The 26,782-nt window shown below is 45.5% G+C and overlaps 4 protein-coding genes across 5 annotated transcripts in view; 1 reads left to right on the plus strand and 3 right to left on the minus strand.

Annotated features, from left to right (window-relative positions):
• ralgps2 (Ral GEF with PH domain and SH3 binding motif 2) overlaps positions 1 to 4,383 on the minus strand; it is an 80,559-nt gene extending 76,176 nt beyond the window's left edge. The window contains exon 1 of the mRNA XM_084444287.1: positions 4,308 to 4,383. The gene's annotated coding sequence lies outside the window, so the exon portion shown is untranslated. The remainder of the gene's footprint in view (positions 1 to 4,307) is intronic.
• A 953-nt stretch (positions 4,384 to 5,336) lies between these two features.
• coa7 (cytochrome c oxidase assembly factor 7) lies at positions 5,337 to 7,249 on the minus strand. The gene is made up of 3 exons (XM_084444292.1): positions 6,868 to 7,249; positions 6,554 to 6,694; positions 5,337 to 6,038 (listed from the first exon to the last, which is right to left on the minus strand). Exons 1-3 carry the CDS (start codon positions 6,971 to 6,973, stop codon positions 5,593 to 5,595), a joined length of 693 nt encoding a protein of 230 aa, XP_084300418.1. The 5' UTR covers positions 6,974 to 7,249; the 3' UTR covers positions 5,337 to 5,592.
• A 173-nt stretch (positions 7,250 to 7,422) lies between these two features.
• zyg11 (zyg-11 family member, cell cycle regulator) lies at positions 7,423 to 18,127 on the plus strand. The gene is made up of 18 exons (XM_084444283.1): positions 7,423 to 7,724; positions 8,470 to 8,635; positions 8,819 to 9,030; positions 9,159 to 9,476; positions 9,676 to 9,789; positions 10,020 to 10,136; positions 10,223 to 10,363; positions 10,503 to 10,679; positions 11,894 to 11,958; positions 12,507 to 12,606; positions 12,728 to 12,778; positions 12,933 to 13,094; positions 13,187 to 13,234; positions 13,907 to 14,104; positions 14,205 to 14,257; positions 14,367 to 14,464; positions 14,625 to 14,822; positions 14,982 to 18,127. Exons 1-18 carry the CDS (start codon positions 7,701 to 7,703, stop codon positions 14,996 to 14,998), a joined length of 2,259 nt encoding a protein of 752 aa, XP_084300409.1. The 5' UTR covers positions 7,423 to 7,700; the 3' UTR covers positions 14,999 to 18,127.
• Positions 18,128 to 19,333: 1,206 nt separating this feature from the next.
• Positions 19,334 to 25,146, minus strand: echdc2 (enoyl CoA hydratase domain containing 2). Of its 2 annotated transcripts, XM_084444289.1 has the most exons (11): positions 24,802 to 25,146; positions 24,150 to 24,217; positions 23,713 to 23,800; positions 23,520 to 23,606; positions 22,916 to 23,008; positions 21,919 to 21,975; positions 21,571 to 21,633; positions 21,335 to 21,459; positions 20,877 to 20,927; positions 20,667 to 20,714; positions 19,334 to 20,571 (listed from the first exon to the last, which is right to left on the minus strand). In XM_084444289.1, the coding sequence occupies exons 1-11, from the start codon at positions 25,115 to 25,117 to the stop codon at positions 20,494 to 20,496; spliced, it is 1,074 nt and encodes a 357-aa protein (XP_084300415.1). In that variant the 5' UTR covers positions 25,118 to 25,146; the 3' UTR covers positions 19,334 to 20,493. The 2 variants fall into 2 exon arrangements, 1 of the variants encoding a protein (XP_084300415.1); XR_014630627.1 differs by having other exon boundaries at positions 20,521 to 20,571; positions 20,877 to 21,459.
• Positions 25,147 to 26,782: the final 1,636 nt, after the last annotated feature.

The raw sequence follows: 26,782 nt of genomic DNA on the forward strand, positions 1-26,782 counted from the left end.
TGAATTGATTTAGGGGGCATATCTCTAGCTAGCCACATGAAGCAACTAGCTTACATTGTTTTGTTGTTGGTGAAAAGAACATGTTCACAAAACTAATTTGTTCGTTCACGTTCATCGTGCTATCAAAAAAGTTTAACATTTATTTGGAAACACTAGTATAAGGTTTGTTGGCATTCCATTTTGCACAGCAAACAAGCAGAAATCAGTTATGGCTAGCTAGCTAGCTGGCTGCTATCAATGTCTAGTCTGGTATTCTTTGGTTGTAGCTGATTAGCTTGTATTCTTGCCTGTGTTGTTTGGCAACCAATTGCAGCTTGAGGAACTTTATTACTTGGCGGAAGAATTGTGTTTTGTTTTCAATAAATCACACTTCATGTTGCTGTGCATTTATTTTGTGAAATCTTACCATTTTAGTAGCCGTGTTTAGTAGCGTGCCTAACAGCGCCCCCTAGCTGTTCTAAATCACTGTAACCCACAGCCTCTCGTGAGTTATTGCTTAAAGGACAATGCTCGTTTTTGACAACCTGGACCTTATTTACGACATATTATAAGACGTTTGACTCACCGAGATCACTTTGATGTAGTTCGGAGGCATGTAGAAGAAATTTAAAATCCAGCGCGAGCCAGTATATCCATGTAATGGCGATGGTCGGGGCACCGGGAATGCAGTTTCTAAAAATCTATTTTCTGCTGCGAAACGGTTGTTTTCATCAATCTGTCTTTATGAATCGCTAGTTGTGCTTACATAGAGGGTAGGCCTGTTGTGGTTTTTCACATGCCTCTGTAATATGATCTTTCGAAACATCTTTAGACACGAAATAGCTTCCTCACTTGCTCCAGCACGCATGCGCAGAGCGTGCTGGAGCAACGATTGCGCGCTGTCTTGCGAGCCAGACAGACAGAGCAAAAAGGTGTCGTCAGAACAGAACATGGAATCTGGACTCGGTCTTGACAAGGCCCAGTCCTTGTTTAACATCAGATTATTCTATTCATATACCATAACCTGTTGCACAATGGCATTGATGGCTGACACACAGACCAATGGCACACACTACCCTAACCACAAACATTCTATGGGAGTCTTGTTTCACACACAGGTGTATTTTCTGCTCTCACTAATCACGCTTAAAGGCCTCAGGACATCGACAGCACAGAGCAGCCCAGATGGGCCTGTGGTCCTGACTCGCACACGGTATACAGCAGCTCTGAGGTTGGCCTGCATGCATGGCGGTGTTGATGTGGGTAGGTAGGTGGGAAGAACGCAGACAAACAGATGAGACAACAGTGCCGGACTGTGATCAACACAAATTCCAGTGATAGAAGGAAGCAGAAAAAGGGTGACCAAAGTTATATGCAGATAAATTACATTCCTAAACACCAATCCTAATTTAACACCCTCATTCAGGCCATGCAAACCATCATTCTCCATTGTAAAAAGTGACTTTGCTACAGCCCACTGTTAGGGAGTTGGACAGGAGCTGGGCAGCAGCGGAGCAGCGAGACAATGCTTTTTCATGTCCTAATCCTGAGTGGAACAAAAAACGGCAATAATTACAGATACAAAATTGCACTGCAGCTGGCAACAGAAATCCCCCTAACAGCAGAGTAATTATGGATTAGAACAATCTGCCAGATGCTCACTGACATCAGACGGTGGCATTAGGCATGAGTTTAGATGAAACCAAAATGATGAAAACAGTTCCCCAAATTGGATACTAAAGTAGCCATCTCATCATTACTTCAATGTCAATGAACCCAAGAAGCCTCACCCTATTCCAATGATCATCATCAAGCCAACTGTTGAGTCAAAAGTTACATTTATACACCAAAGCCAATCCAACTTGGGTATAATGTTGAATCTTCACTGGATGAAAAAGAACATTTGTGTGATATTTTTACAAGTACAGGGCTCAACAATAACGGGGGCCAGTAAGGTAACGTAGCCCAGCTATGTTGGGCATGTAAAAATATAACTCACTGGCCCGATTAGGCCAGTGGCATTTTTTCAATGGTCAGTGTGTTTAAAAAGAAAAGACAAAAAAAAGACGCGTGCACAGCGTAGTTTACTTTGAACATAAAAAGGTTTTTTGCCTGATTTGATTTGAATGTGCCATTCCGCTAATCAAGATTGAGTAGCGCCTAGAGTATGTGACGTGTAGTGGTGACAGTCTCTCACAGAGTCAGACAACATGCCAACATGGAGGAGAATGAGAAATATGAGTTGAAGCGCAAAAGAGCATTTAAAAAGGCGTGGAAGGAGGGTAATGGGTATCTTTGGAGGTGGTTGTATTTTTCAGCTGGCCTATGTAATGTTGAAAAGAGAAGCCTTGGTGTTGTTCCCATCTTTTGTGGCCATATGTGGTTCTGATATCCTGCACTTCCTGAAATTTACATGTTTAATTTGCTTAATATATGAATTCAATATTTATAATAAATGACATAAAAATGTACTATAGTCTGTTTTTAATTGATACCAGCTTTAATAAAACAATTTGTATTCGGGCCAGTAAAAAATGACTTTGGGCCAGTAGATTTCAAAACCTTAGCATTGAGCCCTGAAGTAGACCTAGCTAGTGTAACATGTAGAAAGTGATAGTATTCTTCTCTTCAAACTAATTCACAACTGCAGCCTTGTCTTTACAAACACAAACTCCCACCTTGAAATTCACAATGAGGGAGAAACCACAGCAATGCCAAGAGACCTCAAGGTATTCCAGTTACGGCTTTGAACCCATGACCTCTGAAGTGTTGAAAACAGCAGCTACATACCACTGCCCTAATACTGATACTGAACATTCCACATAATACTAGGTCAAATGGGAAAACAGTGCCAACATCATGGTACTGCCCACACAAGAATGCACCTGAGAAAAGGTTTTGTGTAGGCAGGCTTTGTTAAGAAAACAAGAGCAAGTTAGCCATAATTTAACACTGTTGGACAACTATTACTGGGATATTGGACATCTGGACTCTATGGCCCAATACCCTGAGGTAAGCCAGGCCACACTGAGTAGGAATGGGATGGGGAAACTGCAATCCCTTTGTGTAATTTCATGAAAGTAACTCAGTTACCTAGTTGTAACCATTTGAAAGCTACATCACTTATTAACAAACACCACCTTACTGGTGTTACTAACGTACAAACAGATACAATGTTAACTAACTAATATTCTCTTTGATTGTCGCCTATGATATCCTACTGCTGTAATACATTAACACTAGCTCTGAGAGGATATCTACACTATCGCGTGGAAGCAATGTCCAAAGGCACATTAACAGAAGATCATAAAGGTGGCAGCGAAGGGCGTGGAAGTGTCTGGCTATAATGACCCGAAACAGACACGATTGACAGTGCTACCGCAGACAAGAGCTTCATTAATAGATCTAGCGTAGCTATGTTACTGAACTGAGTCGACCCGCGGATGTAGCCTACTTTTGAACATCACAAGAGCAAGCTAGCTAGCTTCCAATGTGTCGGGTGGAGACGGAGACAGAGCTGGAGCCTCCTCTCCTGCCCGCACACGACCGTGTCACATGTGTTGATCCGTGCATCGTCTTACCGACCGTTAGAACTAGTCAGCCAGCTAACAACTCTAGCTAACACTAGCAACAAACAAAAGTGTATAATAATGCTGAATGTTTACATATGTCTCACTCTTTGTGCGTTATCGATGCACCCCCCGCACCCCACCCGAGACACTCCCCGGATCTGGGCGGGACAGAAGAGGGTTCTCTCAGCCAGAAGCTCCGAGCCAAGCCCCGAGGCGAGGCCGTTTATCCTCCTGGCTTTGTGAACAACTAGATAGGGAGGTAACGTTCCCCCCACACACACAAACACACAAGCAGAGCGCGCAAAGTACGTTGACTAGCCTCCCTAGCTAGCCCAACAACAACTAGTACAAGACAGTTGCTAAGCGACGTTAGCTAGTTAACAAGTACCCTCTGTTGCAAAAAAAACAACCTGACATGAATATTAAGCATATATCTAGCTAGCTTCTTGTGAATACAAAACACTGAAGCTACTAGCTAGCTAGCCCAGGTCAACATGATACATTTGGTTCAAAACGCCATCATTCTTCATCCTCCACAGTCAGAGCTAGCTAGCTAGCATGCTAACACGCTAGGTAGCTATGCCCTAGTTAGTATGTGTGGTACTATGTGAATAGGCGGACTAACATTAGCTAGCTGGTCTGGATGCTAATCTTCTGCATATCTGCATACTAAACTGGCACTTCAAGACATGCACTCTTAGCTAAATACCTGAAGCGAGCAATAAGCTCTATTGAAAACAAAGATGTAAACTATACCCCTCAACGATGGTTGCCAATTTCCTCTTTCAGCCCAAAGAGTCGTTCTCTTCTCGAGTGCTGCAGAACGCTCGCTGCCTCGGTGTGCTTTGCAACAGCTGTATCTGTTCTGAATGAGGGCTGAACAGACACGGGCGAAGGGTGGAGCTACAGCGTGGTACAGAGCTCTTATGGACTGATTGTTGCACCTTTTCTTTTTACAAAGCACCTTGAAATCGATAATGCAGACATTGGAGTTCACTCAAAACGGTGTTTTTGTTGTTTTTTACACAACCAACCTTGTTGTATTGACATGAACGTATGTGGGTCTGATGACAGTCTACTAAACATACGTATAAACATCCAACTTTGGAATAGTTTGGGACAGACGTGCATGTTAGTAGAGAGAAAAATATTTCCAGCAGTCACTTCTTGCGTTCCCCAACAACTGAGACTTGAACTAAAGTACACTGCTACTCTAGCTAGTCTTTTTCTTTGACATTAGGTCCCCCTTGTGGTACATTTTAAGAACTTACCAAAATGACATTATACAACATAATACATTTGGAGTTTTGGTTAATCAGAATTCGTTTATTGCAGAATTCGTTTAATTAGGTTTTTTTACATGCTAGAATTTGCTTAAGTCAATGGTGCAGAACATGGAGAAAACATTAGACAGGGTGCAGGGACGAGACAGGACAGTGCAAGGGCAGTAAAAAATATGAATACAAAATAAGATTAAAAAATTAAATGCAGTCAGTGTACAGGTATATACAGTGAGTGTACACAGTGTAATTTGTGTGTATATACAGTGTGTGTGACGTGATACTGTATGTGAGTGCAGTGTGTCCTATGTATGTACAGTACATTCGTCGGTCTAGTGAAGGTATTTCAGCAGTGACTGAGTCGGGGGTGGTTGGGGGGAGTCAGAGGGGGACACGAGCCTTGTTGATGAGGCAGGTGGCTGTGGGGAAGAAGCTGTGATATGATTTCTCATATTCATCGTTTTCTAACTTATCACTAATGACACAATGAACCCGGTCTGTTCACATCTCTTTATTCAGATAGATGTTTTATCGAAGGTCTGCCATACAGACAGTTTCAGAGACTGGAAGGAAGGGGCCTGAAGTGAGTGTGTATGAATGACCGTACAAACTGAGCCTGTAGGCTGTAGCACATGGACCACGTATTAACCACATATCTTCTTAATACAAAAAACAACATTTGTATAAACCCCTCCACTGCTCAACACAGAACCGGTTGAACGATGTCTGCGCACAATGAAACATATTCAACAACTTCTCGATCACTCTCCAAATTTGAGCTGCCTCTCCCTCTCTTCTCCGTGCAGCTGTTTCGCTCTGTTCTTCAACTCTTCCGCTTTGCCGTCGTCCCTCTCAGCCCCGTCCCCGAGTTTGTACATGCGGCTGGCATTGGCGCAGCCCCACACATGCCCCAGCTCACAGGCCCTCATGGCGTACTTCAGGGCCAGGCCCATGTTCTTGTTCGCCCCAGAGGGATTGCCCTGGATGAACAGTGCACTGAGGTTGAAGCAAGAAGGAGCAAAGCCGCCACCGCAGGCTTTCTCATAGTACTGACGGGCTGCTGTCGCATCAGGTCCTGCCTCCATGGCTCTCCCATCGTGAGCTAGGAGACCGACATTATGGCACGCATCAATAGACTTCTTCCCGCCAGCATTGCAGGAACGAATGAAGCAGGAATAGGCTGTTTTGAGACACTGCGTCATACCACCTAATGTAGAGATTTAGGAGACAGGGAAGTGTAATCAAGCCAAAACGGATCTATAAGTTAACATTTCTTTTAAAGTCGCACTGAAACTGACGTTTGAGATCATCTAACTTCCGTAGTTTGACGTATTTCCGACGCAAACAAGCTATGAGGGTGGGACAAATGTTTAGAGGAATTTGATTGGATAATTGACAAGTTGACAGGTTTTAAGAACTTTAGACAGATTCGATAGAAGGTTGGGTGGATGTTGTGAGATTATTGGCCTAAAATCTAAGGTACCTGTTGTCGTCATTGCACGTGACCTACCGTTTTCCAGGAAGTAAGAAATGATATACTTTGATACAAGATTACAACAAAAGTAGAATTTTTTATTTTTTTTGGCATACATCGTTGAATAGGTGAACACTGTGACCAATTATGTGAACCAAAATGGGACAGAATGCTTTTTTCATTTCAGTGCGACTTTAAACTGCAAAGACACAATGGCAGTGTTTTAAATTTTACATATCTCAATGTACCTTTGCCAGTGACGTGGTAGGCCCCCAGTTTGTAGCAGCTTTCTCCATGCCCGTGGATCTCACAGTTGTGTTTGAGAACCTGTGCAGTTGATTCGTAATTCTTCTTCACACCTTCCAAATAGTCAGCAAGCCTTTGGCATCCTTGCATTTAGAATATGGGTGAGACACAATTATTACAATTGTTTCATGATTAGAATAACATTTGGGTTTAAATCATGGAGGTATTATAAACACATAAATTGTCAACACATGCGCCTACACAAACTCCCAATCCGTTTCAGCACCTCCGTGCTAGGAACAGCGCATTTCTGTACCTTCAGGATCCTTTTCTCGGTAACACTGGTAGCTGTATTCCACGCCTAAATTATCCAAAAATTGCTTCACCTCTGTTTCGTCCTCAAAGTTAATTAGTCCAGCCATTTTGTAAAGAGGAGTAACTACGCCAACAGTATCATTTGAAACAAACAGTCCAGAAATCACGCGTGCTGGGTGGTCTAACTTGTGACCTTGTTGTGTGGACGAGGTAGCTAACAGTCATTAGCAGATTCCGATAAAAAATGAAACGTAGGAGCATTCCGTTTTCTGAAATCGAAGCATATGAAGGAAATCCTGTAACCGGACACTGTGAAACGATTTTTCTTGAATAAATAACGTCAGTGCTAGCTGACCTAACTATCTTGCTTCAGATATGGTCAAGAGTGCACGAGCTTACAAGCTTTCTTCCTGATATTGCACAAACGGCTTCCGTAGTAGTCCCTCCCACGTGACTACTGTAAGTAGTACTTCCAGTATCATAACCTTTGTTTACTATGTTACCTGTCAAAGAGAGGACTAAAATTAGCTATTGTTTTCCTTTATATAATCTTAACTTGACATAATTACCTAGCAATTCACCCTAGTGTTCAACATATTCATTTGTAAACGTGGTTGAAAATGGTACTAAAAACGGCGCAAAATTGTCTACCTGCAACATCAACAAGTTAGCGTAGTGAGCTAACGTTAGCTATAGCTAGCCTGAAGCCTCGCTATTCAACAAGATCGACAGAGCTTTGCAAACAGATGAACTAACGCAAACAGAGACGACTGAACGTATTTACACCTACTGTAGCTCTATTGAGTCAAGAGTCAAGACGAACAATCGCTACAAATGGCCTGTAATTTCTTGACTATGGTGAGTGCTTGTTTAACGTTACTAACAAATTACAAGCTATGCATGTAATAATTGTCTCCGACAATTGTATACCATAGACAGTCTGAATGCAAAGTGTTCAGCTTTATATGTGTATTTAGTTGCATAAACACGTCATCAATGCTAGTCGATGAGGGGCTCGGGAGGTGGTCATGTCTTCGGGGCTAGCTTAGCACTATCGCTTCCAGCAGGTAACTTAGTTGGCACACAGATGGCACTCCCCCAAATGTCTACGGAAAGAAGCATTGTTGAACAGTTCAGCTCACCTAAACTATACTGTTATAACATTATGTTGCCTAGATGAATGTATTTATTTATTATTTAGAAAAAATCGTGACGTTATCGCATTTAAGTATGAATGTGAATGAATATTGGTGGTGGTCGGAGGGGTCGTAGGCGCTGATTGCCAGCCACGCTTCTGTCAGTCTGCCCCAGGGCAGCTGTGGCTACAGATGTATCTTACCACCACCGGTATGACTGTGTCTGAATGAATACTGGACTTTGTAAAGCGCTCTGGGTATCATGAAGGGCGCTATATAAATCCAACTTGATTGATAGCCGAAATTGGAATCCTTTATTGTCACACATTTGCTCAATCACTTCGAGTTAAACGAAATGTAAATGTGTAGCCTATGACACTGACAGTCATCCTACAGGGATATAGCTAGCTAGTAGCTTACTTTCTGAAAATTGCTGATTTCATATTGTGTGTGTATGTGTGTTGCAGGATGAGGCATCTCCCGCGTCTCTCACAGACCTTTGTCTGTCCTACATCAGTAGGAATCTGGAACGTTTCTGTGTGAAACATGCGGATGGCTCACTGTGTCTGAGAGAGTCACTGCTCTTCCCACAGGAGCTGGCTGATCAGCTCTTAGCCAAGATGGCCACCGAAGGTGCGTGGGGCAGCTCCACATGTCACCTGACTTGGGCCAAGCTAACCCATGTCCTAGGCATGGATGTATTAATAGAACGGTCCTAGGAAGTAGCATTCTGTACAGACTTGTGTTCTCCTGCCTTGATTGTTGTGCAATGTGTGTGTACTGTTGACAGTACGTCTGTGTGTTGCTCCTCCACAGGTCTGCTGAACGACAGCACGGTGGGTGTGTTCAGGAGCTGTGAGTACCTGCGTCTGCGGCGAGCATGTGTCCGCACGGCCCGCATCTCTGCAGAGGCGTTCCAGCGAGCTCTATGTCCTCACCGGCTACTAGAGCTGGACGCCGCCAGAGTTAACGCAGACCTCACCATTCCTGATATACTGCAGGGACTGGCCACCAACAAACACTGCCAGGTGATAGTAGTAGTAGTAGTGTGTGTATGTGTGTGTGTCTTGCCTTTCAGCAAAAAATATCTCAGAAACCTCATCCAAATCCCCTCTTGTCTTCACACTTGTTCACTCTCCCACACACGTCCGTTCAGGAGAGCCTCCAGCGCCTGGTGCTGACCGGCCTGACCATGTCCTCCCTGGAGGAACCGAGCCGCCACCGGTTCAGCGCCCTCCGGGGCCTGCGCTCGCTCTCTCTGGCCAATGTCGACTTCTACGACTCCGGCCTGGCTGACGTGTGCTCCCTGCCCCGACTGGAGAGTCTGGACCTCTCCAACACCTCGGTCACCAACCTGCACCCACTGCTGGGGCTGCGGGCGAGGCTACGCTCCCTGACGCTCCACCAGCTGAAGAGGCTGGAGATGAGTACGGCACAGGTGCTGGCCGTGATAGGGCAGCTGGACGCGCTGCAGGTGAGCTGCCCCAAGACGTGCGCCTCTGCGTGTGTGTGTGTAGTTCTATTTAACTCCAGCATTGCACATGTGTTGCACATGTGTTTATTTGCAATGCGTACAGGGTTTTACTGATGATACGTGTGTGTGTGTCTTTGTCTTTGATTGCGTGTGCGCTTGTTTGCGTGTATGTGTGTGTGTGACAACGCAACCCCTGCAGCACCTGGACATCAGCGATGATAAGCAGTTTACTTCAGACGTGGCTTGCCAGCTGCTGGGACAGCCGGGGATCCTTCCTGCTCTCGTGTCCCTGGACGTATCTGGGAGAAAACAGGTGCCGTGCGACTGTGTGTCACTCCAAGGAACTGGCGGTGCTGTTCTTTAGGCCTTTAAGGAAGTTGAAGGAAACCCTATGGAGATTTTTAGTGTGTGTGTGTGTGTGTGTGTGTGTGTGTGTGTGTGTGTGTGTGTGTGTGTGTGTGTGTGTGTGTGTGTGTGTGTGTGTGTGTGTGTGTGTGTGTGTGTGTGTGTGTGTGTGTGTGTGTGTGTGTGTGTGTGTGGCAGGTAACAGATGCAGCTGTTAAGACGTTTGTGGAGGAGAGGCCAGGCATGGCCTTCGTGGGCTTGCTGGCTACAGATGCTGGTTTCTCTGACTTCCTCTCTGGAGAGGGCAGCCTGAAGGTGTGTGTTGACTCGTTGTGTATAAGTGTGTGCAGGCATGTACTGTATGCTTAATACATACTGATATGTGTGTGTGTTTGATGAAGGTGACTGGAGAGGCCAATGAGACCCAGATCTGTGAGGCGCTGCGTCGTTACAGCGAGAGGGAGGGATTTGTGAGGGAGGCTCTGTTCCACCTGTTCAACCTCACTCATGTGATGGACAAACCACGACCGGATATCCTCAAGGTACACATGATCATGTGCGTGCACACACGTGCGCGCACACACACACAGGCAGATTTACTGTAGGTAGCACTCACTTTTCGTATTCCGAAGCTAACTCCTCGCCCCCCCTCTCTCTTTCTCTCTCTTTCTCTCTCTCTAGTTGGTGGTGTTGGGTATGAAGAACCACCCCGCCACTCTAAATGTGCAGCTGGCAGCGAGTGCGTGTGTGTTTAACCTGACCAAGCAGGACCTGGCTGCTGGCATGCCAGTGAGACTGTTGGGCACCGTCACCCAGCTTCTGCTGGAGGCCATGAGGAACTTCCCCAACCACCAGCAGGTACAGTAGGCGAACCAGACCCCACTAAGGCCTCCAGTTTAACCAAGGATACCGCTGGGCCTGTATTTTGATACAGCTGTCCACTGAGGGCCGGGGCTCGCAGCAAGTTCTTGCCAGATCAGAGTACGGTCAGATCAGAGTATGGCCAGATCCCAGAGGGAGCACTCCCTGAGGGTGGTCCGTTTAATCTCGGCTCGAGGGTCCGACACGTTACAGCAACCCCGCCTGGGGTTGGAATTATAGTTGCAAGATGAGAGAGTCAAGGAGCTGAGAGTGTCAAGGAGCTGAGAGTGTCAAGGAGCTGAGAGAGTCAAGGAGCTGAAAGTGTCAAGGAGCTGAGAGAGTCAAGGAGTTCGGCAAAATCTGAAGAAAAAATAAATAAAATAATAAACTAGCCTCTGAAGAAAGATAATCTTCCCTAAGTCCATTTACTCCTCTACAGTAAATGGATTTAGGGAAGATTATGTTTCTTCAGAGGATTCCGATTTCTCCTCTAGTTTGCTTTCAGCTTCCTCGTGTTCATGTTTGAATCATTAAAACATGAACATGAGGAAGATGAAAGCAAACTAGAGGAGAAGGCTCTGATTTCAAATTCAAGACTTTAGGAATCAACTATGCAACTGTACCAGCGGTAACTGATGGGCTACTGCCTGGCCAGGCTACCCACAATGCAGGTGACATTTCAGCTGTAGACGAGAAGGCGTGGAAGGCATTTAATTGGATATTTCTCACAAGAAGGCCGAAAGCTGTCCTTTAAACATGTTGGACTGTTAAAGGTAGTTTACACAAGCCCAGTTTTTCAATGTTGTGGCTGTGTGACTGGAGTCTTTTTTCTTTTCGTTGGTGTTACGAATAGCCTACCAACAAATGAGCACACAGGCAATTAACATGTTGGGGGCAATCTTTAATGACTTCTCAACATCCAAGACCCACTTTCTCGGTTGATGTCATGCATGGAGTAGTAGCCTGCACAACTCTGTAAGAACTACATGGGGCTTCGAGTGGGACGTGCGTAAAAGCGCGTCAACATCCATCCGTGCGCTCGAGATTCCTTCTGCACGCTTGTGTGATCTCTGGAACCGCAGCATCCCAGGAAATGTACATTAGGCTCCTAAGTAAGATCTCAATCAGAACAGTTTGTAGATGAGTTATTGTATTGTAGATAAACATTATACATTCTGCTCTAACATCTACTTTGCACCATCTCTCTCCAGTTGCAGAAGAACTGCCTGCTGTCGTTGTGCAGTGACCGTATTCTACAAGAGGTCCCGTTCAATAGGTGCGACACACACACACACGCAAACACTGCAGACACCTAAGACCAACCAACCAACCAAATGCTGGAAGCCTAAGTGGTTCTCTGTGAATATTTGCCATTTGTCATTGTTCGGAATTCTGGACATAATGTCTAATTTACAACTTAGCTGTTATGTAAGGCACTTCAAAAACCATTATGTAAGGCATTTCAAAATAAAGGTCACGCTGTACTTCCACAGAGAAATTAGGTCCCTACGAAGTAATGGATTCAGCAGTAGTTTGACTTCTAAAATGATGGTATAAATACTCAAATTAACCACGACAGACTGTTGTTGTATTTTATGCAGATTGTATTTTATTGGCTTTGGGGCACCGTGGAGTGTTTTTGGTGTTTTTGAAGTATGCTTGGTAGTGGATGCTACCTCGGTACCATTGTGTTGCGCTACCATTAGCAATATGTGTATGCCTACACGAAGGACAGCATGGAAGCAGCTGAAAATGATCTCAATCAATCAACAACATCATTGTAAATGAGGAAACTTATCGCTTTAAGTTTGCTGTGTGTTTAAGGTTTGAGGCTGCCAAGCTGGTGATGCAGTGGCTGTGTAACCACGAGGACCAGAACATGCAGAGGATGGCTGTGGCTATCATCTCCATCCTGGCTGCCAAGGTGGGTGTGTGTGTATGGTCGGTGCACGGTCGGGATGGACAGTGGTTTTGCGCCTGTACTAATGTGTGTGTATGTGTTTGTGCGTGTGCACGTGTTTGTGTGTATGTGTGTACGAGTGCAGTTGTCTACCGAGCAGACGGCCCAGTTGGGAGCAGAGCTGTTCATAGTGAAGGTAAGATTTGGCTGGAAGTGAGTCTCATTGGTCTAACTATTCAGATTCAGATTCATGTTTTCACGTGAAATAAAAGTCCTCACTCACCCCTAATGCAACGTATCTCCCCGTCTCTCTCTCTCTCTCTCTCTCTCTGTCTCTCGTCTCACTCCAGCAACTCCTTCACATTGTGCGTCAGAAGGCAACCCAGGGTGTGGTGGATGCCACCCTCAAATTCACACTGAGCGCACTCTGGAACCTCACAGACGAATCACCAACCACCTGCCGGCATTTTATAGAAAACCAGGGGTTGGAACTGTTTATCAAAGTTCTGGAGGTATAGAGAAAACACATACACACACACACTTATACTCTCAAATGTTTATGCCTTAGATTCAAGCCTGTCACTCTTCAAATCTCTCTCTGCAGTCCTTCCCCACTGAGTCTTCCATTCAGCAGAAGGTTCTTGGGCTGCTGGTGAGTTTCTCCCTTTACATCCTCCTATCACAGCTACTACCTGACTAGATTCCCTTTACATCCTCCTATCACAGCTACTACCTGACTAGATTCCCTTTACATCCTCCTATCACAGCTACTACCTGACTAGATTCCCTTTACATCCTCCTATCACAGCTACTACCTGACTAGATTCCCTTTACATCCTCCTATCACAGCTACTACCTGACTAGATTCCCTTTACATCCTCCTATCACAGCTACTACCTGACTAGATTCACTTTACATCCTCCTATCACAGCTACTACCTGACTAGATTCCCTTTACATCCTCCTATCACAGCTACTACCTGACTAGATTCCCTTTACATCCTCCTATCACAGCTAAGCGACTACCTGACTAGATTTCTAGTAGTCTCAACGCCAGACCCATGAGAGTTATTTTACTGATATACTACGTAACCTACGCTAACTAAGTTGCTGCAGCTATCATGTAGCATGCGGAGCGCAGCGATTCAACATAATATTTGAGTCTGGAGATAGACTACATTTCTAGTGACATTTTTCATTTTTCTGTACACTTAACCTGTCCTTCTCTCTCCCTCTCCCTCTCTCTCAAACTCCTTCTCTCCACCTCCTCTCTCCCTCTCTCTCTCCCCCTCCCTCCATCATTCTCTCTCTCTCTCTCTCTCTAGAATAACATAGCGGAGGTAGGGGAGCTGCATGGTGAGCTGATGGTGCAGGGCTTTCTGGATCACATCCGGTCCCTGCTGCACAGTCCCGAGGTGGAGGTCAGCTACTTTGCCGCAGGGATACTGGCCCACCTGACGTCCCGGGGGAAGGAGGCCTGGACGCTGAGCCTGGCTCTCAGGGCCGACCTGCTGGAGCAACTGGTAGGCCTGAGGACCGGGGTGTGTATGTGTGTTTTGTGTCTGTGTGCGCCCGCACGCGCGTTTGTGTCTCATGGAATATGCGCGTGTCTCTCCTCCCCAGCACTCCGCCATCCTGAAGTGGCCGACGCCGGAATGTGAGATGGTCGCCTACAGGTGAGACACAGCGCCGCTCCTCCAGAGAGGTACAGCCATATGGAGTGGGAGTGAGGGATGAGGAGTGAGGGATGAGGAGTGAGCTCATCTCATCCGTCTGTCCTCACAGGTCTTTCAACCCCTTCTTCCCTCTGCTGGAGGGCTTCCACACACCTGGAGTCCAGCTGTGGGCGGCCTGGGCCATGCAGCATGTCTGCAGTAAGAACGGTGAGCACCTGACACACACACACACACACACACACATTCATTATGTTCACTATGTTTTACCATGTGATCCTATACATTGTACTGTCCGTCTACATGTCATCAGTGCCGTACATTGTGTAAATGTACACTTACAGTGCTTACCTCTGCCCCCTGTCTGCAGCCCCTCGGTACTGCAGCATGCTGCTGGAGGAGGGCGGTCTGCTGAAGCTGGAGCAGGTCCAGACGCACCCGCACACCCACGGGGACGTGAGACGGCTGACCCAGAGCATCCTAGAGAGTTTACAGCGCCACCGGGCGCGCACGGGCCAGCCCGCACAAACGCCGAGCCAGCCCCTGTGCCCAAAACACACACACAGAGGTGAGACACAGTCACACCCACGCACCCACCCACACACACACACACACACACAGGAGAGGCGGAGCATGGCAGTATGGTTTATACTGATTGATTGATTTATGATGCCGTATGCTGATAGTTTTTTTTTATCTCTCTCTCCCTCTTTGTCTCACCCTCCAGAGAGTGAAGCTCCCTGACCAGGTTGTGAATCAGGGTTTACGCTAGAAAAAAAAATCTATTTCAATTTGCCGGACAAATGAAAAAATTCCCAGGCATAAAGAAAATATTATCGGTGCTCACTGAAATCGTGCTATACCTGTGAACAGCAAAATAATATCAAACAAATTACCCTGCATCAGAAATGTTTTAGTGAAAAGTGCTTTCATTATGTGAAAAAGATTGAAATAGTTACATGTCCTTAGATTTTGGGGGAAAAAATGGTTAGACAATAAGAATCAAATAAGCCTTCGGGAATTACATTTATTTGTATAAAAAATATCTAAAAAATCTTTGAGTTCTCCATGAGCTATTTTAGACTACAAAAGTCATGTATCTGATTGATCATTTGATAGAAGTTGAAGGTATGTGATGACTGTGATACTGACAGAGGTGATAAAAGGCAGACCCTGCATAGCCTAACGAAAACAGCAGCTATCAACTTTAATGATTCAAATTACTTTTGTGATGCTCTTTATCTATAGCAAGCCTACAATTGTAGTTGTCTGAAATGCATTACCTTACTACTATTCATTATCAACATTATGCTCTTGATTGCCCCAAGTGTGCCAACATCAGTCGTCTTGCCAGTTGAAAGTCTTTATAAAGTTGGACTGGCATCCTGTTAGGCTATCCAGCCCTCTCAAGCAATCGCAAAATACAAATTTGATATAGTGCAGTGATTTGAGTGGAATTTTCTCCTACATATTGTGTCCGGCAGGATTTGAAATTGTCCAAAAATGACCTATTTACTATGTGAGCCAAAAAGCGGTAATTGCCAGCTAGCGTGAACTCTGTTTTTGAACCTATCCTGTTGGCGCAGTCACACCAAACATGGGATTGACGGGTGGAGTCGTGGTTCCCAGGGTCCTAATGGGTGTGTGTTTGTTGGTGAGTAAGGCCTACAGCCCAGCCAGGCGCCATCTCTCCTACCCTCCTGCTCTCTCTGGCATCCCAGACCGCACTGGACATGGCTGGAAATAGAGAGGACAGATACTACCCGTTTCTTTGCACACACACACACACACACACACACACACACACACACACACACCATAACATGTTATTTATTATCCTATGTTTGATTCAGAAACAAAATTATTTAAATGTGTCCTACTACTAATAAGAAAATTGTGTTAAGGAGTAAGAAACTTAGATGTCACGTTGATCAAAGAAATCTAAAGTCCATGTTGCCATGTGTTTGTCTCTGTAAAGGCCAAATCCTTTAGATTTTTTTTCATGCTGCTCTCACTCTTGAGTCACACACTCACCTCAACTTTGGAGGCAGAGCTTTAAGCCCAGCTAATGGGTTGAGAGTCCTACTGGCTGATAAGCTAATTTATACGCATGAGATTGTGTCACACATGCGGGAGTTAGTCTGAATCTATATTTTACAATGCAGTCTAGGGTTGCAAAATTCCTGGGAATATTCATAAACTTCCCAAAATTCCAAACAGGTGTTTATGTGAATTCCTGGGAATTAATGTGAATAAATGGAAATATATGGGAATTAACTGGAATAAATTGTTTTCCAGTTTATTCCCGTTAATTCCCATTAATTCACATGGGAGGTTTGTGAATATTCCCGGAATTTGTAACCCTAGCAGAGTCATATATGCTCAACCTACTATGTTTTAAGTGGATGTCACTGAGCAGAGCCCTGGTGAGCCAGCAGTGAACCCAGCTCATACTGATGCCTAGATTTGAGCTCTCGCTAAATACTGTAGGAATTATGTGAATAGGAATCTGTAAAGTAAACATTAAAAGTGAGTTTCCAGTGGACACAAGTGGCAATAAATGTGTTGATGGAGATGGAATACCTACAGTATATGTCTATAAACAGTGGAGTTTCCTTGAGAGGATTTCCGTCTGTTGTGCTTCCCTGCGTGTGTGTGTGTGTGTGTGTATGTATGTGTGTGTGTGTGAGAGAGACAGATAAAGTGTGTTTGTGTGTGTGTGTGTGTTGTGTGCGTGCGCGTGTGTGTAAGGGATGCAGGGTTGTGAGTTTGTACAGTACAACTAGCAGCATGACAAGTGAGTGTTTTGTACATTCTGTGTTCACCGATCAGTCACAAGATTAAAAACACATACTGTATCTTAGGTTTTTATAGCCATGCAGCAAATAATAATCTAATAAACTACAAATAATATAATAACTCTATAATCCGTTTCTTTTTTAATGTAATAAACACCAATAATGTAATAAGCAGGCTAGTAGTAGTAGTAAGTATTGTAGTAGTGTACTTAATTGATCCCTGAGGGAAATTTGCACTGTTGCAGCATTGAAGACAACAAAGTAACACAATCACATACAATATCAGATACAAATATACAGTACATACAAATATATATAGAAACCCAAATATAGAGGACACCTTCAGAGGTGGATCCATGACTCTGTAGGGCAGAGCTGTTCTGTTGTCACGAGGCGGACCTACACAATATTAGATAGGTGGTTTTAATGTTGTGGCTGATTGGTGTATATAAATAGTGTGGGAAATTATATAAATTGTAGTTGTTAAAACAAAAGTGTTTTGCACGAGAACAATATTACAGTATATGTTTTTGTTGTTTCCTTTAAAAAAAATAAAAATGTACACACTGCAGTAGAAGGTACAAGCGCCGAACAAAATAGAGTATGGGTGCATCTAAACAGTTGGGTAGATTTCTCTCCTCTCTCTGGTCTGATCTGAAAAGACCAGCCTCCATCAATGTTCACCTGGCTAGGCAGAGCAGACGTTTAACCTCCATCAACTTTCACCTGGCCACACAGAGCAGAGGCCATCTTTGGAGATCTGGACCTGAGGTTGTGGTTTACATGAGTGCTGTCTCTGTTCTCTATGCAACTGAAACTGATGCTTACCTTTCCAGGCTGCTTCCAAATCGGTGTTTTATTTTATTTTTCGGTACATGTGTGTGCTTGCTGTGGCTGCATGGATCCTAAACTTTACCTTAACAACCTCGTCAAGGGAAATGTTCACCTAAGACACACTGTAATGAGTCTGTTTTTTAACGGCAGATCACGTGGGAAGAAATTCTGTTTTACCTGACGCTGTTGCTGATTCCATTGTGGAAAGTCTTTTCTTTTTTTTGCCCCTGATGATGGCCTGTTTCCTGTTTCAGAGTATTTCTTGAAACTGAGGTTGAATGAGGGAGTCCAGATACATCTGTTAGGAAGCCATTTTGCTGCTGAGGGTCATGTTCTCAAGTTTCTGAAATAAAGAATGTATATCTTTAGCTGGAAACGTGTCTGTCTGTGTATCTGTGCCAGGGAACCCGTACGTGTCAAGCGATGCCATTGTGAAACAGAAGCCCTGTTTTTGTTTTTTTTACAATAACATACTCTTCCACACATCTAAACAGGACCACTACCGCTAATGGAACCAGGCCAGGTCCAGCCTGGCTGATGTGTGTGGCTGGCTTGTTTCTGTTCAAGACTGGTAGGACAGAAGCTAGTCATGCCACTGAATAGCTGAGAATTGAAATTACATGAAATAATGTCTGATAAATTAAGAAAGGTCTTGTCGCCTGGACACATCAGTTCCAATGCTTCCAATGCTAATCCAGCACAATGAGAGCGGGATAGCCAGTTAGCTCATGAGCTCACAACAACTAGCAGCAGCTTCCATAACATTAATGGTAGCAGTCAGTGGCTAAAGCAGTTACACTGATGATTCCTGTAACGTTAGCCATTTTGCTGAAATTGGTTCAACTTCTGTTTCTGGACAAAGGTAAGGGATAAACTCAAGGCTCGTGGACCTAAAGCGGGTCCCCAATGGACGAGTTGGCGGACCTCGAGCGGAATATAACACAGGACTAGCGGACCTACAGCGGGTCCCCGATGGACGAGCTGGTGGACCTCCGGCCGAATCCGCTGGCGCGTTCCTGGCCATTTGCACATCGAATGGCAAGCGGACCTCTGGCGGATTATTAGCGTCAGGGATTGGTATTGCTCCACGGCATTGCCCCACCACCATTCCACCGCTAGTTTTTTGTCTATATCTTAGGCCGATTGGCCCTAGGCTTATGGATTTCTATTGCTAAATCAACTTACTCTGAAAATCTTTTGGGTAACCCTTTCTTTTATAGTCCCCCAATTACTAAACATTTACCTGCTAAATACATGCAAAGTATAGCCTAATATATAACGGGTAATTACTGAGACACCTATACTGTAGGTATAATTTCAAATTTAATAAATTCAATAACTGACAGCACCACCAGGTAACCACATTTTACATAGCCTAACTTCTATAACATCCAGTGACAAACACAAATGAAAAATCACAATGCTCATATTTATTAAAATGCTTTGAATTATATTAATTATAACTGGACCCACTCAGGAATCTGAGAGTGGGACCGAGAACAGGAGAAGCAGAAAACAAAACACAGAGTTGCATACACAGAGAAACATAACAGTAAGCACACGTCTAGTATATCAATGGGACTTGTAATTGGTCACTTAATTGGTCACCCAGTTTATGCAATCAGTTTGACACAGTTAATTTATCTGCAAAACAGACTGTACATTTCCTTAAAAGTTTTTATTTATTTTTTTTACTTTTTGATCCCATGGGATCTCTCCCGTCTGTCTGAAAAAAGGAGGCGGAGAGGAAGAAAGGCCGTGGCTAAAGTTAGGAATCAAACAGGTTCATCCTCAACATTCATCATCAAACCCTGATCTCCCGTATGGGAGTCAGACACTTAATCCACTACACTACCGAGGAACTTGCAAGTGCGGGATGTCATAGTGTTTTTGTTCTTATGGAATCTCTCCCGTACTTCCAAAAAAAAGGGGAAAGGAGAGTGAAAGGAGGGAGGGAGAGGGATGGAAAGGCCGAAAGTAAACGTAGGAATAAACCCACAGGCTAGCAGAGGGTGTGGGTATGATTTCCCAAAATCGTCCACAACAGAGAAATGCAGGTCAACATTCAACGGAGTGAGGGAGGGAGGGAGTGAGGGAGGGAGTGACAACCAGACAAACGCTATACTAGGTGCGCTGGCTTACAGTCTAGTGTTGGTTGGGGTTAGAATAAGGGTTGGGGTTGGGACAGGATCTGACCTATAAGGCAAGGGGTAAAGGTTGGAGTGAAAGGATGAACATGTGGAGGCTTGTGGTATAGTCCCATAAAATCATCCCCATCGGGTCTTGAACCCCGATCTCCCGCGTGGGAGTCCATTGCTTTCACCGCTACTCTACTTGTGCAGCGGAGATCAGTGGATTGATTTTGGGGTGTCTTTTATTTTGGTGTGCTGGGACTATTGCCTCTTGTAGTGCCAACAGAATGCAGGTCAACATTCGAGAGAGGGAGGGAGTGATATCCAGACTAACACTATACAAAAACATAATTTATTAGAATCCTTTCATGATCAGACAATCCATTCCTCTGTCAGGCTGAGTGGAAAGACTTGACATTGGTACAGATGATGAGAATGTGTGTTACTCCAGTGCAGGGAGGGGTGGGTTTGTGTGCTACTCTCCAGTGTACTGCGGGGGTCTCTTCGCTATGAACGCCGCCATGCCCTCTTGTCTGTCTCTGGTTGGTATGACCTGGGGGAAGAAGAGAGATCGACCTCTCAGGTGTGTCCCACATATATTCCAGGATATAAACAACCAATCGCGTGAGAGTATGGGAGATCTCTTACCCGGGCGTAGCACATCCTCTCAATTGCCATCCCCGAGATGATGTCCACCTGTGAGAGATACACAGATCAAACTCCTGACGCGCGCGGATCAAACGCATGCCATCACCGCCAGAGACAGAGTGCGGCCTGAATCCGTGGACGTGAGTGGTGCGAATGTGATTATGATCAATGTTGAAATTCCTAGAATGTCGCAGGGTGAGCCTACAGTACCTCCATGCCTCTGTTCATGGCCTCCTTGGCCATCCGCACAGCGATGGGGGCCTGAGGGTGAGAGACTGAGAATGAGCTGGATTCAGAGAGAGGGGGGTGTATGTGTTTACATGTTAAAGTGACCTCCTGTATACTGTCCTCCTGTATAATGACCCTGGATGTCCTGGTCTCTCTGGCTACTGACTGAGCCGAGATGAGATGGGAGAGACGGCAGCAGTTGGCGGGGGGGTTAATCTGCATATTATCATGGTGTGCGTGCGCACATGCTATCTGTGGCCCATTTCTCCACTTGACTGCTGTGCTGACCCTGCCAGCTGAGCGCATCTGAACCGGAGTGAGAGAAACACGGAACGACAGAAGCCTGAAGAGAGGAGGGGAGAAAAAAGAAAAGAGGCAGGCACAGAAGAGAAGAAGATGGAAACAGAGAAAGTGTGTGTGTGTGTGTGTGTGTGTCTGACCTGGGGTAGTATCTCTCTGGCCAGGCTAAGTGCATCTCTGTAGGCTGCGTCTCCAGCCTGGTTCTGCTCCGCAGCTCTGTTGACCAGTCCCAGCTCGAGAGCTCTCTGCCCTGCTATTCTCTTACCTGCTCACAGAGAGGGGGGGCGGTGTGTGTGTCTGCACTGACTGAATATCACGGTACGTCATGTAATATTACACATTCACAGCCGTGCGTAGGAACGCAGACTGTCCTCACCTGTGAAGATCAGCTCCTTAGCCATGGCGAGGCTGACTGTCCGAGGCAGACGCTGGCTGCCCCCTGCAGGAGAAACAAGGTCAAGTTCAAGTTCGTCTGTTGTCTTTCCTCCACAGCAAACAATACGCAGTGGAGCATTAGGCACACAATGAAATACTAATAAAAATGAAACATTTCATAGTTCTGGTAATAAGATTATGTCACATATGTGATAGTGGAAGACAATAAGGTGTCTGGTTCTACAGTGTGTGTGTGTGTGTGTGTGTGTGTGTGTGTGTGTGTGTGTGTGTGTGTGTGTGTGTGTGTGAGAGAGAGAGAGAGAGAGAGAGAGACCCCTGGTTGTCTTACCTGCCCCTGGGAGCAGCCCCCGTGTTGTCTCAATCAGACCCATCTGTGCACAGTAGGCTGAAACATACACACACATGCCCAGAGGACAGTTCAAGGTTTCCCTGGCAGAGTGTCATTAAGCCTGGCTGACTGATGCTTCTGTCAGAGCTACACAGACAACAAACACCTGCTCACCAAATGTGATGCCCCTCAACCAATCACTGGGCTGCCTGGCTGATTTAACCAATCATATTCGCATTAAGATTACGTGAGCTGTCTGACACCCAGCCCAGGAACAACTCCAGGCTGTTTCACTCTTCTCCGTTAGCGTGTAACTGTCCACACAAGGATTCCATGCCAGACATTATCAAAAAACACACCAGCAGCGACCTCTGTTAATTGTCAGCGTACTTGGTGCTCTAGCACAGTGGTTCTCAAACGTTTTCAACAATGTCCCCACTTTGAAATATTTCTTCAGCCAAGTATTCCCTGGCCAGCGCAAAACATGTTTGTTAGAGAAAAAAAAGCCTATGAAGAGGTACAATACAGCGCCATCAGCGTCTGATTTAAACAACAACCTTGTAACTGAAAAACACTTTAACGCTACATTTCATTTACAATGTTTGAAATGTAACAATTGAAAAAGGCACAGTTTTTAATTTATCTGCTGTGTTGTTGCAGCTGTAACTAGGCTAATAGGTCTTCAGCTATGGTGAATGGCTTTTTGGCTTTAGCTACGAGCAAAGACACTGCATCTTCGGCTGATGTTGTGGAGACCACTGAATATAAAATGTGGTTTATCAAACTTACTTACTTATTTGTTTAATTACATTAAAAAGTAATGTACCCCCTGCAGTGCTCCAACGTACCCCTAGGGGTACACATACCCCCATTTCAGAACCACTGCTCTAGCATACAAGGTTAACCCAGATCAATGAGTATGACATCACAGTGCCATGCCAAATCGCAGTACTACAATGATGACAAGCCGAGTGTCCATAGGTCAGGGGTCACTCACAGGCGGTGCGGAGGTCACATGCTAGGGCCAGCTCCAGACCTCCTCCCAGGGCAAAGCCGTCCACTGCCGCAATGGTTGGCATGGGCAACAAAGCTGCCATACAGTAGGTAAAGCAAGGCCAATGACAAGAAGCAGACCAGAGAGAAGAGACAGAGTTCAGTGAAGTCAGTAAACTATACACAGCGCAACATAAACATAGTTAGAAACTGCACTGAGAATTCCTCCATAAATGTTTGACCAGTGCGGTGGGTGCAACAGAAGCACACTATAGAGAGACTAATATCAGAGAGCAAAAGTGATTGCCTGTAGGCTGAGACATCAGGCATCTGCAGGAGAGAGAGATGGAGAGAGAGAGAGAGAGAGACGGAGAGAGAGACAGAGAGAGAGAGAGATGGAGAGAGAGAGAGATGGAGAGATAAATGGAGAGAGAGAGAGAGAGAGAGGTGGAAGCGTAAATTGAGAGGAGACCCTTAGGAATATAAAGATTAAAAACAGGATCTGGGGATTTTATGGATTATTTTTTTATATTGTTAGATGTGGGTGTAGCATACATATATACACACACACACACACACTTATATACACACACACACACACACCTCACCAATATCTGTCATTAGTGAGCGCAGTCCGTGTACAAACAGGTCAGCCTGTGTATTGTCCATCTGAGCCCGCTCCTTCAGGTCAGCACCTACAGTACGAGACAGAGAGCTTCACATGTTCCCATCACACACACACGCACACACACACACACACACACACTCCTACTCTATATTATGGCATAAACACACACACACCTGCACAGAAGACCCCAGGTATCAGACTCCTGAAGACCACCACTCGGACTCCAGAGTCGTGAGACAGGTGGGATACCAGCTCCATCATCTAGAGAGCAGAATGATAATGACCATGTCAGCTGAGTGGTTCAGCGCACGTGTGTGTGTGTGTGTGTGTGTGTGTGTGTGTGTGTGTGTGTGTGTGTGTGTGTGTGTGTGTGAGACAGCAGCGTCACCATCATCACCACCATCTGCGTTATGTTCAACAGTTTGACCCATGTTAAGGTCTCACCCAGGGTGGGATTCGAACCCACGTTCGACAAGCTCTCCTGCTTGTGAGGCAGACACGCTGACAGTGGCGCCAATAGGTACGTCCCTCTTAGAGGGACTGTCAGCAATCCCTTGAGGAATGAGTTTCACCAGCTACTCTCACGTTTCACTCGGTTACACTAGCTCACCTGAGATACAAATGCATGTCCCAGAGCGTTCCTTGCTTTCTCGCGACACATCAAGACCTCCGCTATACCTGAGTAAGGAAGAGATGAGGAAGAAGAAACGGAGAAGAGACAGAGGAAATGACTGAGTGTGTGAGATAGTCACCTTTATTGCTGCAATAAATACAGTAATTTGAGCATGAGAGATGGTGTTATTATGTGTGTGTGACCTGTGTTTGTTTAGGAATTACCACAGCACACAATCAATCCACAGTGGGCTCAGGTGCAGATGTTGTCACAGTAGATTTGCACTATGTGGCACAGGGAGGGTAAATAGGTCACTGTTTACCTCCGAGTTAATTAATCACCACAGAAACTCCCGTGGGGAGGAGGAGTGGGGGGCAGCCAAAAACACCTGAGCATGGCAGCTAGCCTACCTCTATTTTGGGACGTGTGGATGAAGACCTGTTGATTAGAAAGGCTGGGCCATAACCTACAGTAGGCTACGATAGTAATGGCAGCGCCCTCAGACGGACACACGGACACACACACACACACACACACACACACACACACACACACACACACACACACACACACTGCGCTCAGGTAGCCTAGGCTTCTGTAGAACTCAAGTGATTTCGACGCTTGTTGATAGGCAATGTGATGACCCTACCAGTGTCTTCCCCATCTAGTTTCTTCAACTCCACTTCTGTAGATTCGGGCGTCTGTGAGTGTAGCCCACGGGCGTGCTGGTGTGCGTATCTAGTCGAGGGACGTTCACCCCCCAACAGCGATGCCTTGATAGCCCGGTGCTTCGGGCCATAGGCACCGAGATGGAGCGACAAGATGACACCCAAACCAGGTAACAGCGACTGTTTAGCTGCCAGTCTGCGATAAAATGTCATGATGGTCCTTATATTTTGCGCGTTCAGTCCACACAAGGAGGACGTTTTCAATAAATGTAATTTTAAAAAAAACAACAACAACATTCAGACAGTCCCTTAAAAAAGTTGACAAATATACCACACATGCAATGTCCACTTCGTTGTGATCTGATTTCACATAGCTTTACCTCTGCGTTCCACCCGGAAATGAAGGAGACGAAGTTGGCACATAAGGGAAGAAGACGGCACCTAGTGGAGAGAATTGGGATTTCACGGTCACAGCACGCACCAGCACCCGCACGCGCGCATACTTAACCGGGGTGCCTACGCCACCTATCTCCTTGGTGCCAGACACACGCACCCCGTCCAGTGACCCCCCTGGCCCCGCCAGCTGCCTCCTTCGAGTGTCCAATTTGAGAGCAGACAGACAATGCTGTGCTCAGGTTAGTTTTTCCATCCCACTCCGCCTGGCTAATCCGACCACTGAATTATTGAACGTCTTTACGGGTTATGCATTTACAGAGACAGATAGGGACTCGGGTAACACAATAACCAACACCAGGGAAGGAAAATATCGTGTGTGTGTGTGTGTGTGTGTGTGTGTGTGTGTGTGTGTGTGTGTGTGTGTGTGTGTGTGTGTGTGCGCGTGTGTGTGTGTGTGTGCGTGTGTGTGTGTGTGTGCGTGCCTGCGTGTGTGTTGTTAAAGTATTTGATGGTTATCAATGCCAGTGAAGGCGGTCAAATTAATCATTTTTTGTGTGCGTTGTTAAAGTATGTGACGATGAAGGCGGTCAAATTAATCAATTTTGTGTGTGTGTTGTTAAAGTAGGCTATTTGATGGTTATCAACGCCAGTGAAGACGGTCAAATTAATCCTTTTGTGTGTGTGTTGTTAAAGTATTTGATCATTATCAACGCCAGTGAAGGCGGTCAAATTAATCATTTTGTGTGTGTGTGTTGTTAAAGTATTTGATTGTTATCAACACCAGAGAAGGCGGTGAAATTAATCATTTTTGGGAGGTTATTAGTGTTTACACAGAGTAAATGGTAAATGGACTGCACTTATATAGCGCTTTTCCACCTTTAGCGGCACTCAAAGCGCTTTACAATGGCCTCTCATTCACCCATTCACACACACACCAATGGCGGTACAGTAGCTGCCATGCAAGGTGCTAACCTGCTCATTGGGAGCAATTTGGGGTTAGGTGTCTTGCTCAAGGACACTCTGCTTCGACATGAGAACAGTCGGAGCTGGGATTCGAACCACTGACCCTTCGATCATTGAACGACCTGCTCTACCAACTGAGCTACAGCCTATCAGGCATGCTGGGGTGTGATGAGGTGCTGCTGGCAGTTTTGGGAGCTGTCTGATGAAATTAACACCTTCCTGATAAATAACTGCAGAGTGTGTGTGTGTGTGTGTGTGTGTGTGTGTGTGTGTGTGTGTGTGTGTGTGTGTGTGTGTGTGTGTGTGTGTTTGTGTGTGTGTGTGTGTGTGTGTGTGTGTGTGTGTGTGTGTGTGTGTTTGTGTGTGTGTTTGTGTGTGTGCGCGCGCGCGCGCGCGTTACCAGAGCTGGACTGGCCTCCCTGTGAGCGGTGTGGAATATTACCCGTGGTAACTGTCCCTTGCGGTGGACTCTGAGAGGACAGCTTGTGCCGCCAATGTGTATCTGTACCTCCTCTCTGCTTTCCTTCATGCATAGGGTTGGAGTTAATGACAGACAATGGATGACATTGACCATGTGAGTTGGTGTGCAGTTTCTGTATGTGC

Source organism: Borostomias antarcticus (assembly GCF_949987555.1).
Source record: "Borostomias antarcticus genome assembly, chromosome: 10".
Lineage (NCBI taxonomy): Eukaryota > Metazoa > Chordata > Actinopteri > Stomiiformes > Stomiidae > Borostomias > Borostomias antarcticus.

Excerpts from the sequence above, each read along its gene's own strand:
- zyg11 (XM_084444283.1), top strand. The coding sequence starts at position 7,701 with ATGGCCTGTAATTTCTTGACTATG. Across the intron at positions 10,364-10,502 it reads CACGACCGGATATCCTCAAG|TTGGTGGTGTTGGGTATGAA; the intron begins GTACACATGATC and ends CTCTCTCTCTAG. Across the intron at positions 10,680-11,893 it reads ACTTCCCCAACCACCAGCAG|TTGCAGAAGAACTGCCTGCT; the intron begins GTACAGTAGGCG and ends ATCTCTCTCCAG.
- coa7 (XM_084444292.1), bottom strand. The coding sequence starts at position 6,973 with ATGGCTGGACTAATTAACTTTGAGGACGAAACAGAGGTGAAGCAATTT. Across the intron at positions 6,695-6,867 it reads CCGAGAAAAGGATCCTGAAG|GATGCCAAAGGCTTGCTGAC; the intron begins GTACAGAAATGC and ends TCTAAATGCAAG. Across the intron at positions 6,039-6,553 it reads CTACCACGTCACTGGCAAAG|GTGGTATGACGCAGTGTCTC; the intron begins GTACATTGAGAT and ends TCTCTACATTAG.
- echdc2 (XM_084444289.1), bottom strand. The coding sequence starts at position 25,117 with ATGTTGTTGTTGTTTTTTTTAAAATTACATTTATTGAAAACGTCCTCC. Across the intron at positions 23,801-24,149 it reads GACATGCATTTGTATCTCAG|ATGATGGAGCTGGTATCCCA; the intron begins GTGAGCTAGTGT and ends TCTGCTCTCTAG. Across the intron at positions 23,009-23,519 it reads CTCACTAATGACAGATATTG|CTTTGTTGCCCATGCCAACC; the intron begins GTGAGGTGTGTG and ends ACTGTATGGCAG.